Source organism: Pan troglodytes, chromosome 8, assembly GCF_028858775.2.
Source record: "Pan troglodytes isolate AG18354 chromosome 8, NHGRI_mPanTro3-v2.0_pri, whole genome shotgun sequence".
In the NCBI taxonomy this organism is placed as follows: Eukaryota; Metazoa; Chordata; class Mammalia; order Primates; family Hominidae; genus Pan; species Pan troglodytes.
In genome coordinates, this window is record NC_072406.2 from 37,479,815 (window position 1) to 37,493,843 (window position 14,029).

Here is a 14,029-nt window from a genome sequence, read left to right on the forward strand (position 1 = left end):
TTCCTTCCAGCCTCTCCATGCTGATTTCTCATAGGCTCAAATGAAGAGTTGGTGAATGAATGAAACTTCCCTTCCAGGTTTTCCCCCATGCATCTCCTTTCCCCCTGCTCATCTCCCTAGATTGTATCCACTTTGAAAGACGGGAAACATGGTTACTATTTCTCAGGGCTAACAGTAGAAAAATGTGCTCAGGACAAGTTTTAGAAGACTCAGCCGTTAGCACTATTGATACACTAGACCTGCATTTATTAAGCAACGTCTCTAAGAAGCTGTGACATTAAAATTTAAGCCACCACACTATTTTTTCCTGAAATCCCACAAAATTGCACTCTCCATCAGGTGTATTCATTTCTTGTGGTTGCTGTAACAAATTACCATAAATTTAGTGGCTTAAAATGTCATAATTTTTTTAAACACCATAGGTGTATCATTTTACTTTTATGGAGATCAGAAGTCCTTAATGGATTTTGCACATCCATATCAATGTGTCGGCAGGGTCATCCTCCCTCTGGAGGCTCCAGAGTGGGATCCATTTCCTCACCTTTTCCAGCTTCTAGCAGCTGCCCACATTCCTTGGCTCATGGCCCCTTCTCATAGCACCTTCCAAACTCTTCTAACCCTACTTCCATCAGCATAGATCTCCCCTGGAGCTGATTTCCCTGCCTCCTTCCTCTGCATATAAAGACCCTTGTGATTGCCTTGAGTTCACCAGGATAAAGATCTCCCATCTCACCATCCTCAACTTCACCCCATCTGCAAAGTCTCTTTTGCCATGTAAGGAAACATATTCACAGATTCCAGGATGAGGGTGTATACATCTTGCAGGGGAAGTCACACGGTTACACACTGAGACTTCTCTTGAAACACAAATATCAAAGTCAACTTTCTGATCCCTTGTTTTCTTTTCAGATGCAGAGAGAACTTGTTTATGCAAGAGGAGATGGCCCTGGGGCCCCTCGCCCCGGATCTACTGCTCATCCACCCCATGTGATTCCAAATTCCCCACCATCTACTCCGGTGCCCCATTCCATGCCCCCCTCCCCGTCCAGAATTCCTTATGGGGGCACCCGCTCCATGGTTGTTCCTGGCAATGCCACCATCCCCAGGGACAGAATCTCCAGCCTGCCAGTCTCCAGACCCATCTCTCCAAGCCCAAGCGCCATTTTAGAAAGAAGAGATGTCAAGCCTGATGAAGACATGAGTGGCAAAAACATTGCAATGTACAGAAATGAGGGTTTCTATGCTGATCCTTACCTTTATCACGAGGGACGGATGAGCATAGCCTCATCCCATGGTGGACACCCACTGGATGTCCCTGACCACATCATTGCATATCACCGCACCGCCATCCGGTCAGCGAGTGCTTATTGTAACCCCTCAATGCAAGCGGAAATGCATATGGAACAATCACTGTACAGACAGAAATCAAGGAAATATCCGGATAGCCATTTGCCTACACTGGGCTCCAAAACACCCCCTGCCTCTCCTCACAGAGTCAGTGACCTGAGGATGATAGACATGCACGCTCACTATAATGCCCACGGCCCCCCTCACACCATGCAGCCAGACCGGGCCTCTCCGAGCCGCCAGGCCTTTAAAAAGGAGCCAGGCACCTTGGTGTACATAGAAAAGCCACGGAGTGCTGCAGGATTATCCAGTCTTGTAGATCTCGGCCCTCCTCTAATGGAGAAGCAAGTTTTTGCCTACAGCACGGCGACAATACCCAAAGACAGAGAGACCAGGTAAGGTGCAGTGAGGGTGACCGAGGGTGGTACCTGGGCCCATGTGTCGCTGTGGGCAGCTCTACAGGGGTCAAACCGACAGAATAAATGTCTGAGCACCCATCTCTGCAGCATGTCCTGTGGATGCTGCAGGAGTCACAGAGTGGTGTCAAAGCCTCCATTGTCTGCAAATAGTTTCTAAATTGGCAGGGGTTACAGCCATTAAGCCATGTTCAAGAAGACAGGTGCAGCAAAAATAGTAATCAGTCCCTTGTGCCTCTGGAGCATGGATCTAAGAGCATTATCATTTGTATAAATCTGAATAATTTGGAAGAAAATTGTCATTAGCAGAAGCCAGATGAAAAGATCAAAAGGTCATAATAATTGATCTGCTACTGCTGAAAATAAGGAGTGAGTGTTTTCAGTTTTAACTGTTGGAAATGGCAGTTTGTGTTTTTCCTTGTGGAATACAATTTTGTTTTCTCATCTGGTTGTGGGAAGTGGAAATAATGTGTCTGTTTTCTAGGAGGATAAAAATCTGAATTTGCATGAAAATAGAATGGCTTAGATTTAATATTTATCTAGGAGTGGTGCTGAAATCAGCAAAATTTTTCCAGGGAAAGACTCTCTGGGGACTTGAATTTCTTTTTAAATGACATATTTTATAATTTACCAATTCAGAAGCTTCCTACTCTATCTTGAAAACCTTCCAAAGTTCATATAGTAATAGAAAAGCTAATTTTGATAAAGGGAATTTCTCTAGCCTGAACTGGTTGAAACAAGTCAACATAATAATCATAAAAATCTAGCCAAAGAAATTGAGTCCAAAGAAGGTTTAAGCATGCTGCTACCTATTGTTACATATGAATCAAGGGGTATGAAAAATAAGATGTCCAGGCCAAGTGCGGTGGCTTACGCCTGTAATCCCAGCACTTTGGGAGGCTGAGGCAGGTGGATCACCTGAGCTCAGGAGTTCTAGACAAGCCTGGCCAACATGGTGAAAATCCATCTCTATTAAAAATACAAAAATTAGTCGGGTGTGGTGGCAGGTGCCTGTAATCTCAGCTACTCGGGAGGCTGAGGCAGGAGAATCACTTGAACCTGGGAGGTGGAGGTTGCAGTAAGCCAAGATCGCACCATCACACTCCAGCCTGGGGGACAAGAGCGAGACTTCGTCTCAAAAGAAAAAAGAAAAATAAGGTGTCTAGATATTCAGTTATTCAATACCTTATTAGAACCACTGCTTCTCACTAAAAAATGTTAATATCACTTACTATTATATACCATATAAAAAGAAGGCCAAAATTGTGAATGGAATGTGACCTGTCTACCTTACTATTTTCACACACAAGTCAGAAAGCCCTGAAGTCCTCTTTAGCACAGTTTTATTATGAAAGGGCAATCCCTTCTTACTTGTTCAGTTACAGGGAATATCATAGCAGAAAGATTTCAGGAGACAGAAAGAGAAAGAACATGAAAGTTTTGGGATCATTAATGAAACAAAAGTTCTAACTCTCTCATGTAGCTAGAATAACAACAACAGTGAATGGCTTGATGATGCAGGACTAAGAAAAAATAAGGATTGGAAAATAGTATTCATTCTCTCCTTTCCAAAGTCCTCATGAAGTGAAATTCTAAGCATCAAAGAAAGGGACTCTTCCCGTCACTGCAGACAGCTAAGGGGTATAGGATAAACACTCATAGTGGTTCATGGGAACAGACCAATGTGACATCTGGAGAGGAATCTACCAAGATGTGCGATAAGTCTTGGAAGCCTGTGTTGCGTACTTCACAGAAAGGATAACACACCTGTCCCCTTTGGCAGGCTTTGAGGTGCTGGTTGGGAAATGGTATGTCGCTGAGGGGATGGCACTTACGGGAGCAAGAATTTAGACCAGAAAACAATAAAGATAGTTTGTCTCCTGCATGTAATGTTGAGAGCCAGAATCCATCCTCCCCATCATCCCACTACCTCCCACACTGACCTATCCTAAATAAAAGAGCATCAGGAGCTTGATTTTTCCATGACCATATTGAACTGTTTCCATCCCGGTTCTTGGATGATAAAAACCTGAATTTGCATGAAAACAGATTAGTTTAGATGTAATATTCTTTTGGGAATAGTGCTGAAATTATCAAAATTTTTGGCCAACCAAAGATGGTGTCTGCCTTCTTTCCAGAACCTAGCTCAGTGTCATCCGTGTAATTACCACGCACACATAACTTAATGTACATCCTTGAGCCTCACTTTTCAAGCCGTTTAGTTATGGAGAGAATAAAACAAACCCTCTGCTGACCTGTGGAGTCATCTCTGTATGGGATCAAAATCTTGAAAGATTTTAGCTTTTGGTACTATGGGTATTCTTTGAGGGCCTCCACTCCCTTTTTTAAAAAAGATCTGCCAACCCTAGAGACTTCCATTTTGTAAAATTTCAGAAAATTCTATGGACTTCAGTTTTACATGTTAGAAAGCCTTTTTAGAAAATCCAAATTATTCTATTTCCAGATTAACAATATAAGAAAAACTGACTGAACAGATGAATATTCACCTAAAATACAGTCATTATCACCAGTGTATTCTGACATATGATTGTAATTATGAATGTAATTTTACATGTTCACATTTTTCATTCCCCATAATGTAAAATAGCACAGGAAAAATTTTATCTCATACATCTTGCCAAGGTGACTCTCCACCTGTAATCAGCTTATCTCCAGAGGGTGGAATTGGAATGCTTGGGTATATGTGGGCCGGTTAGATTCTCTTTTCCTAGAGACCTGCACATAGACACACAGACACACAGAGACACACACATACCACATGGACACACAAAGACACAGACACACACAGACACACGACACACACAAAAGACAGACACACCTACACATACACTCTCTCTCTACATTTAGACTCACTATTGCTGAAAGACCTAAACACTCCCCGCTAACTCCCCTCAGTCACATGTCAAAGGTGAAGAATAATTCTCTGGTCAAAAGAACTTGAGTCTGGAACTTTTGCCCTCAGCACTCCTACATGCTTCCCCCGTTGTTTCTTACATGGGACAAAGTGACAAGGGTGGAGCACATGCCATACTTCCTCCTCCAAGGACAGCTCAGAATCTGGCCCTGAACTCTTTTAGATATCTTGGTAACTAGGCTGACATGTAGCATTCCTGGGGAATGTATAGGAAGGAGGTGAATGGCACCTATCATTTATTGAGAGCCTTTTATGAGCCAAGCACTATGTGAAGTGGTTTCTATACATTATATGATGTAATCATCATGACAACCCAGTGAGATATGTACTATCATCATCTCCATTTTACAGATGGAGAAACTGAGGCTCAGAGAGGTTAAGTAACTTGCCCGAGGCCACAAAGCCAGTAGGTGGCACAAAATGTCCAGGACTATTAAAGAATTCTACATATTCCATGCTGTTTACCACTGTGCAGTATTCTGCCTTGCAAATGAGAACTATAAGCCCCACCTCCACACAACAGAGAAGTTAATTCAGGAGTGAATTCTAAACATTTCAACCAGAATTCTTCAAAAATTGTTTCAGGACTAGATGCTAAGTAACTGCTCCTAAAGGATATTTACAATCATAAACACAGTAGAATTTGCATAATTATGCTGCTAAATATACACATGCCATTTTAAATATAACTGCCCTAGCTAGTATATTAGCACGACTATGCAGAAATAGGGGAAGAAAGAGGACAGCATTCTTGGTAGACTTCATTTTTTTAAATGCATCTGAGTACTATGTCAAAGAAAAATGTTAAAAACAGGAACATCAGAAACAATTACTGAAGCACAAAATTATAGTCCATCGTCTCATCTATACCATGATGTTATTTAGAAATGCTTAATCTGTGTAAGTATTGTTAAAGAATTTTCAACCCCTTAAAGCTTAACTTCATGAGCACAGGGTCGTATAAAGAACCAATCCAATTTCTGTTGCAATTTCATAATATTAAAAAGCAAATAAATATGAGAGTGTTTTTCATATGAGAGTCTCAAGTGACATTTTACATCGAAGATGTGAAGCTGCAAAAACACCAGTGGGAGGCTGAGAAATCGGTGGCTGTGCTTTCTGTTGGCACTGCTGGGTTCTTATGCTGTTCTGAAGAGCACTTCAATATAATAGCCCAAATAACTGTGGGATGTTAGAAATCAGAGGGAAAAATTCTTCCTTCCACATGCATACTTTGAAGACATCCAGTGGTAGCTTTTTTGAAGGAACATGATTTGGTAACAGCTCTGTTGACTTGAAAATAGCTCGCTCAAGACTAAGTAATTGAGTCTTCAGTCTTATATTTAGTCACATACCTTGTGCTAATGAATTTGGCATTTCTTTCTTTCTTTTTTTTTTTTTTTTTTTTTTTTTTTTGAGACGGAGTCTCTCTCTGTCGCCCAGGCTGGAGTGCAGTGGCGCGATCTCGGCTCACTGCAAGCTCCGCCTCCCGGGTTCACGCCATTCTCCTGCCTCAGCCTCCCGAGTAGCTGGGACTACAGGCGCCCGCTACCACGCCCGGCTAATTTTTTGTATTTTTAGTAGAGACGGGGTTTCACCGTGTTAGCCAGGATGGTCTCGATCTCCTGACCTCGTGATCCGCCCGCCTCGGCCTCCCAAAGTGCTGGGATTACAGGCGTGAGCCACCGCGCCCGGCCGCATTTCTTTCTTTCTAAAGATGCTTCAATGAGCATCTAGTAATAATAAATTGCATCTAGAATATCTGGAGAACACGGTGTCTGTGGTATGACATTCTTGTGATGGTAGGGGTCTCCTCCCAGGAATACCAGGGACTTTGGGGTACAGTGACAGATCATAGCTGCTTTGACTTTCAGAACAGCCATTCTAGTGTCTGAGCTTCTAGAAAAGAAAGCAATCTTGAGTGATGAAGTGGTTTTATCCAAGTGACTTCCATTCAGCTAGGACTCCAAGTAGAGAATAGTCCTAGTGACCAGGAGAGACTGCCCAAGGAGACCATGTGTGACAAATGGCTTAGTGCCTGAGGCTCTGTCTTCTCTAGGTTGTAAAATTACTTCATTAAACAGCATCATTATTTCTATTCATGGCACATAAAACAGCCCTTAAGAATTGTAAAATTCTGGGACATTTATGTTTTGCTATTTTCTATTTGTAGTTTGGATCATATACTGTAATGTAAAATACCTTTAGTGAAATAACACTCAAAATTCAAGAGTGCTTATCGCAAAGTGACTACCTTGCCTTCGAAATATGTAACAGATTCCTCCAAATTGATTTTTCAGGACCCAGTAAACTTGAACTGAGATTGTATTTTTACACTATTCTATACCTAGAGCAGCTACATTCGACAAATTAGCATAGAGTTACACTAGGAAGAAAAATTTTGCCCATTCCGAGCACCTATATCTACAGAAAAGCAAACAACTTGAGTTTCTATTATGATTTTTGAGGCATGGTAGACTTAGCAGAACCTTCTGTGTACAGGAGGAAGCCCACATGGCAACTGGCAGCTTGTGTCTGCTGTTAATCATTTCACATCACTTTCTCATTTTATGAGGATTCAATGTTACTATGTTGGTAACTTTTAGGGGTGAGATGGATCCTTGGTTAAACAGTTGATCAAATGAAAGTCTAAATTCAGATTTATGTCATTGAAAAATGTTCACTGCGACTGGAAGACCTTTGAAGATTTCCTAAACCATGCTTTATCCTCCTAGAGGACAGTCAGTTTGAATGATGGGAAAAGAAGGATTACTTGCTTTCCTTTCTTGCTGGTATAGTAAATTCTTGCTGGTATAGTAAAAAGTGAGCCACATCAGCGATATCCTAAGTAGTTACAGTTAGCATCTCGGTAAAGCAGAGTTTCTTAACCTCTGTACTGTTGTCAGTTTGGGCCTGATAATTTGCTGTAGGGGGCTGTCCTGTGCATTGTAGGGTGTTGTCTTAGTCCATTCTGTGTTACTATAAAAAATACCTGAGACTGGGTACTTTGTAAAGAGAAGAGGTTTATTTAGCTCATGGTTCTAGAGGCTGAGAAGTTCTAGGGCATGTCCCTAGCTTCTGGCAAGGCCTTTTGTGCTGCATCATAGCATGGCAGAGAAGGTCAAGGGAGAAGTGAACCCAGGCAAAGAGGGAGAAATCTGAGGGGGGTCTCGTTTCCTAACAACTCACTCTCATGGGAACAAATTCATTACTGATAGAATGAATCCAATCTCTTAAAAGCGAGAGCAAGAAATCACTCACTACATTGAGAACAGCATGAGGCCCTTCATGAGGGATCTGCCCCCATAACCCAAACACCTTCCACTAGGTCCCACCTCCCAGCACTGCCACGTGGGGGATCACGTTTCAACATGAGTTTTAGTGGGGACAAACCATATCCAAACCGTAGCAGATGTTTAGCAGCATCTCTGGCCTCTACCCACTGGAAGCCAGTAGCAAGACCAACCACCAATCCTGACCTAGCCAGGATAATCAAAGACATCTCTAGATATTGTAATGCCCTGCCCAGGGGGGCAAAATGCCCCAGCTTAGAAACGTTGCTCTAAAGGAAATTTGAACTTTTTCTACTTTTAATAAAATAGAGAAATGAAAGAATACCCCATGTTCAAGCAATGTAAATTGTGACATTCATAAGGCAAGGACCAGGACAGTTATTACCTCCATTCTGCCCTCCTCCTCTTGATAAAGCAACTCATTATTGATAGAGCTTGCTATGACTACCTTCAGGTCAGTCAATCTGCTCATCAACCAGTTGTTCAGAGGCAGTAACTTGTAATGGACTTCCAAGCCAGAGTGCCTGGGTTCAAATCCCAGTTCTAACACTTGCCAGCAGCTGGGACCTTTGACAAAGTACCGAATCTTGCTCTGCCTCCATTTGCTCAACTGTGACATAGAGATAATAATAGTATCTACCCCATAGGATGCAACAACTCATTACAGTTCAGTGTGTTATGGCAGCCTGGGATATACTAAGTGGCCGAGAGTTTCTAGTTTGAGCAAAGCACTCTACTAAGTGCTACTAAAGAGGAATGTAAATACACAGAGTTGGCAAGGATGAGGAACTCCCCGAAGAAGCAGGGAGAGACATTTCTGAATATAATATCAGAAAACACGTAAGGCGAGCAAGGGTGAGAGAATTAAACTAAATGTGAACACAGAATAGAATGAGCTGGGCTTACAGATCCAAATTAGAATGTTTAGAGTATCAAAACTGTTTTTAAGTTCATTTCAGGAAAGTAGCCAGGGTTGCACATCTGCTTAGGTCCAGGGGCAAAAAGACAAGCTAGGTTCAGGGCATCCTTTTAAAACTGCATCTGAGCTATAAGACTGAAGATAAGACAGCTAAGCCAGGTATGCGTGAAATCATTAGGTTATCTGTTTTGATGCCTAATAGTGCTTGACTGATTCAGCTCTTGTCTGAATTGCTTTTTCATGTAGCTGTAATTATGGATCAATAAATGTTTATTGAGCTGCTCTTATGTGCTTAGCTGTGGACTGGATGATTTGCTGCATACAAAGAAACTGAGATATGGTTCCCATACACCAGGAACATAAACCATGAAGACAGTCATAAAATATTAAAAGCTTAATATAAACATATAAGCTTTGTCACAGTTTAAGTACAGGAAGCTTCGGAGTTACAAATGCCTACTGAATACCTGTTTTTGAGAAACAACCACAATCATTGAATTTCACACTTGATATTTCTTTTGGCTTTGGTGATGCCCAGGGATGCTCTTCTTGTCATTCCTGAGAGTGACAATGTCTCCTTGTGAGTCAGAGAGGAGAGAAGGGGACATGCCAAGTCACATGGCACCCCCAGAGGCTTGAGCTCCAGAGAAAGATCTCTTCCCAGCTTCCCAAAGTCCAGCTTGGAAGTCAGGACACGTTTTCCTTGAAAACAATGAGGAACAACGACAGGACTAATAATACATTGTAGGTTAAAGAGGCTTCCATGGGCCAGCTGGAAATCCAACCACCATTTATCCCAAGTTCTAAACAATGAAAGTACAAGTAAACTTTTCAATGACAAGCCTGCCATAATTTGGGGTCTGCTTGTACATAATTAATTCCAAAGAAGTGATACAGACGGTAATTGCTATGAATTCAGAAAAGGGAACATTTTCCCAAAGTTATGTGGGTCTCAGAGCCTTCTTGAGAACATTGAGATGGTCTAGAATTGAGGGCATGTACGTAATGAAAAGATGTCATTTGGGAAAGACCAACTAGTCTCTATCCAAAATTTGCTATACTTTTACCATCATGGTACCTATAAAAATGACATCTCGATATGATGTTTTGCCAGTCTCAGAAATCAAGTGCTGACCAACTGAATTGTTATTTCATTCACAGGAATGGAATTTCTTGGTTAAGTCATATTTGCTAGTTACTCCTTAGACTCCTGAGTTCAGGCAACAGATACTTGATAAACATACTAGACCAACTAACAAATTTATGCAGCTAGCTCTATTCTTACACCAGGGATACTCTGTCAGAAATGCCAATGGAATAGCAGCCACAAGGTCTGTGTGCTACTTTAAACAAATCAATATCTCAAAAGGAAAAGGCGTCGTCTGTCACTAATTAGATCAAATTAAAATGTGCTGCTGTATCTCCTTTGAATATTCATGAGGTGCTGTCAATCAGAAGCCCTAAGTCTGAGACCAGAAACTTAAGCCAGAAAAAACTAAATACTGTGAGATTCAGATAACTCCATCCTTTGCCAACTAGAACTTCTTCAAAGAGAAGAGGAATAGCTTAGGTGCAGAGTAAGCCTCCTGAAAAGATGACAAAATCAGCTTAATGCAGAATCGTGGGGTTCCCACCCAACCTAAAGATGGATCGTCAAAATAGCCCAGGAGCTGATAATCCTAGACTCTGTTGACACACAGGACACATAGTTTAGCCTCTCTTGTGATTTACTTGTCCTTCTGTCTGGTGGAAACCATGGAGATTACACTTGTCCTTATTTGAATTCTGGACTTCATTTTTCATGAATGAAGTGATTCAAAAAATACAGCTGGGTCTAAGCATGAATTCTAACTTTCAAAAATCACAGATCTTAAAAAGTCTGTATTGAACTGGGTGCAGTAACTCATGCCTGTAATTCCAGCATGTTAGGAGGCTGAGGCAGGAGGGCCACTTGAGCCCTGGAGTTCAAGACCAGCCTGGGCAACATAGTGAGATCCCATCTCTACAAAAGACTTTTTGAAAAATTAGGTGTGGTGGCACATGCTTGTAGCCCTAGGTGCTCAGGAGGCTAAGGTGGAAGGATCACTTGAGCCCAGGAGTTGGAGGCTGCAGTGAGCTATGATTGCACTACTGCACTCCAGCCTGGGCAACAGAGCAAGATCCTGTCTCAAAAAAAAAAAAAAAAAAAAAGTCTTGTATCACCAGTAAATACTTCCTCTGTCTCCTTGTCCATCCTCAAAGCTAAAGAGACCTTAGAGAATACTGGGTCCTAATAGCTGACTTTACAGCAGGAGAAACAGCAAGGAGACTTCCTAAAGGTCCAAGGATGGGAGCTACTCTAGTTAAATGACATTTCACTATCCTGCTGCCTTAAGGGTGGCTCCAGCCGTTGCTCTTGACCTCACAGCCACCCACTGGGCCACTCCACCTCCATCTCTCACCTGACTTGCTACAGTGGTCTCCCAAAAGGTCTCCCCACTCAGTCCCTGCCCACCTTCTGCCTGTTCTCATTGGGGAGGCCAGAGTGACCCCGTTAAAACGTAAGACCTTTCATGTCGAGCCTCAGCTCAGGACTCGCCGTGGCTCCCCTCACATTTTGTCTTTGCAAGCACAAGTAACTAAGACAAAACAAAAAGGAAATGCACTAGAGAGACCAAATATAGCAAATGTTTTTTTCTTTTCCCTAAGAGTCATTATTTTATTTCTTTTGAGTCCACCCTAAGATTTACAGCTCTAAAGCAGGCGAGAGTGGGGAGTTCATTTCCACAGTCACCATGAGGTCCACTCAAGAGACCATCTCTCCTGACACCGTCTCTCATTTGAAGGTAAATTAGCTGGCCGTGTTCAGCTGGCCCATAACATGAAGCAACTGCTATTCCTACCTGTTTGTACCTGTGCAAAAAATGAGATGTCAATTCCAGAACACAAATGTTCCAGATTAGCCTCAGGGAAGAGAAAGAAAATGCAAAACAGGTGATTTCATAAAGCAGGGTGTAGGCTTGCCCTGGGGAGTGGCGGCTCTAGGCACCCAGCAGAGAGCCAACAGGAAGTGAAGTGCCTCACCCTAGATGTGAGTCACTAAGGGAGGCAGCTCAGTGCCACAGAGAGCCCTGGATCCGAGAAAGCCTGCAAGCTAATTGATCTGTTTCCCTAAGAAAAGCCCTGCCTGGCTAAGCCTCAGTGTCTTTTGTCCTAATAAGGGGATGATAATCTACTCAAGAGTTCTGTGCAATTTTTATTTTTATTTTTATTATATTTATGTGTATATATATGTATATATATGTGTATATGTGTGTGTGTATATATGTATAGATATACATATATATATATATATATTTTTTTTTTTTTTTTTTTGAGACAGTCTCGCTCTGTTGCCCAGGCTGGAGTGCAGTGGCATGATCTCGGCTTACTGCAACCTCCGCCTCCCGGTTTCAAACAATTCTCCTGCCTCAGCCTCCCAAGTAGCTGGGATTACAGAAGCCCACCACAGTAGCCCAGCTAATTTTTTGTATTTTTAGTAGAGACATGGTTTCACCATGTTGGCCAGGCTGGTTTTGAACTCCTGACTTCAAGGGATCCGCCCACCTCGGCCTCTCAAAGTGCTGGGATTACAGGTGTGAGCCACCGTGTACGGCCTATTTTTATTTTTCAATGTATTATTATTTTAGAGATGTGGTCTTGCTCTGTCACCCAGGCTGGAACGCAGTGGTGCAATCATAGCTCACTGAAGCCTCGAACTCCTGGGCTTAAGCAAGCCTCCCCCACCTCAGCCTCCCAAAATTTGGGGATTACAAGTGTGAGCCACTGTGCCTGGCAGAGGGACAAGTTCTGGGCAATTTAAATGAAAATAGCTATTAGATCACTTTGTGTACTGGAAAGTTTTCTATGAATAAATTTTTCATTGACATAAAACCATGAAGCCATAGAGTTGTGCCAGCCCTTCGGATCTGAGGGGGATTGTGTCCTTATTCCTGACTTGGGGCTGTTTCCTGGTCCCAACCAGAACAGCCTACACAGAAAGTGAATTGTGAAATAGATTAAAGGCTGTCTGGAGCCTTCCCTAAGTGCATTTGCTGTGCTGGGCAGAGCACTGCTAGAACCTGGGAAGCCAATTGTGCATGCGGGGAACACCAGGCCTGGGTGGGACTGAGCTTGGACCTCCTGGTTGGATCTGCCTGCCTTTTTTTTTTTTTTTTTTTTTTAAATAGCTTCAGTCAAGATCACAGACCCAGAATGGGAAGAGCTATGAGATTTATGTAAATCCCTTCCAACCAGAAACTTATGTAATTCCAGGATTCTAAGTGAGGCTGGATTTCTGTGGGTAGTGGGTGTGAGAGAATGGGTACCCCTGTTTAACAAGGGGTAGGGGCCTTCTGAGACTGTTTTCTCTACAGAGTAAGGGTTCGTTCAGCCTTTTCCGTGGCCTGCCAAGAACTCAACTCCATGTTCCCTCACTTCCTGTAATTGACCTTGTCCAGGACTTTCTGACCTTGGAGAATTCACCTTTGCTCTTTCTGCTGCTTCGTGCATTCTTCCACCAAATGTCTAACTGACTGGCTCCTCTCCAAACTCAAGGCTTTGCCAAATGCCACCAGCTCAGAGAGGCCTTTCCTGGCCATGACACTTGAAGTTGCAACACTGCCCCGCAGTCTCCCGTGCCCCAAATGTAAGTTCCATGAGGGCAAGCCCTGTGCTTTTACCACCATATCCCCAGCATCTTGAGCTGTGCCTGGCCCAAGAAATATTTGTTGAATGAATGAATTTAAAGGGATATCATGAAGGCTTACACATCCTCAATGGTTTACAGGTTATAATGTGCTTCGCTACACATTTTTCTCATTTGCCCTCATTTTGATGTCTCTGTAGGGTGACAGCCTTTGGGACAGGTAAGGCAGTTGTTTTCCCAGTTCGATGGTTAAGGAGCGGAGACTCAGAGACGTTAAGTGACTTCTGAGTGGAGATTTGTATCTCCCCGTGGATGTCTGTTAATGAACTTGAATGCAGCATGCCCAAAAATAAAGTCCTATCTTCCCCCCATCAGGTAACAACAGCTTCATTCATCTAGTCACTCAGGCCAAAAGTCTTGGTGTCATCTTGATTGCTGTCTCCCCAACCCTGC

At 42.6% G+C, this 14,029-nt stretch overlaps 1 protein-coding gene across 50 annotated transcripts in view; it reads left to right on the forward strand.

The window, feature by feature from the left end:
- The window catches only part of KIAA1217, an 854,498-nt gene that overhangs the window by 778,560 nt on the left and 61,909 nt on the right, over positions 1 to 14,029 (forward strand). For all 50 annotated transcript variants that reach the window (XM_063781488.1, XM_063781487.1, XM_063781489.1 and 47 more), the window contains one exon: positions 910 to 1,742. In XM_063781488.1, the coding sequence (XP_063637558.1) occupies positions 910 to 1,742 (833 nt within the window). The remainder of the gene's footprint in view (positions 1 to 909; positions 1,743 to 14,029) is intronic.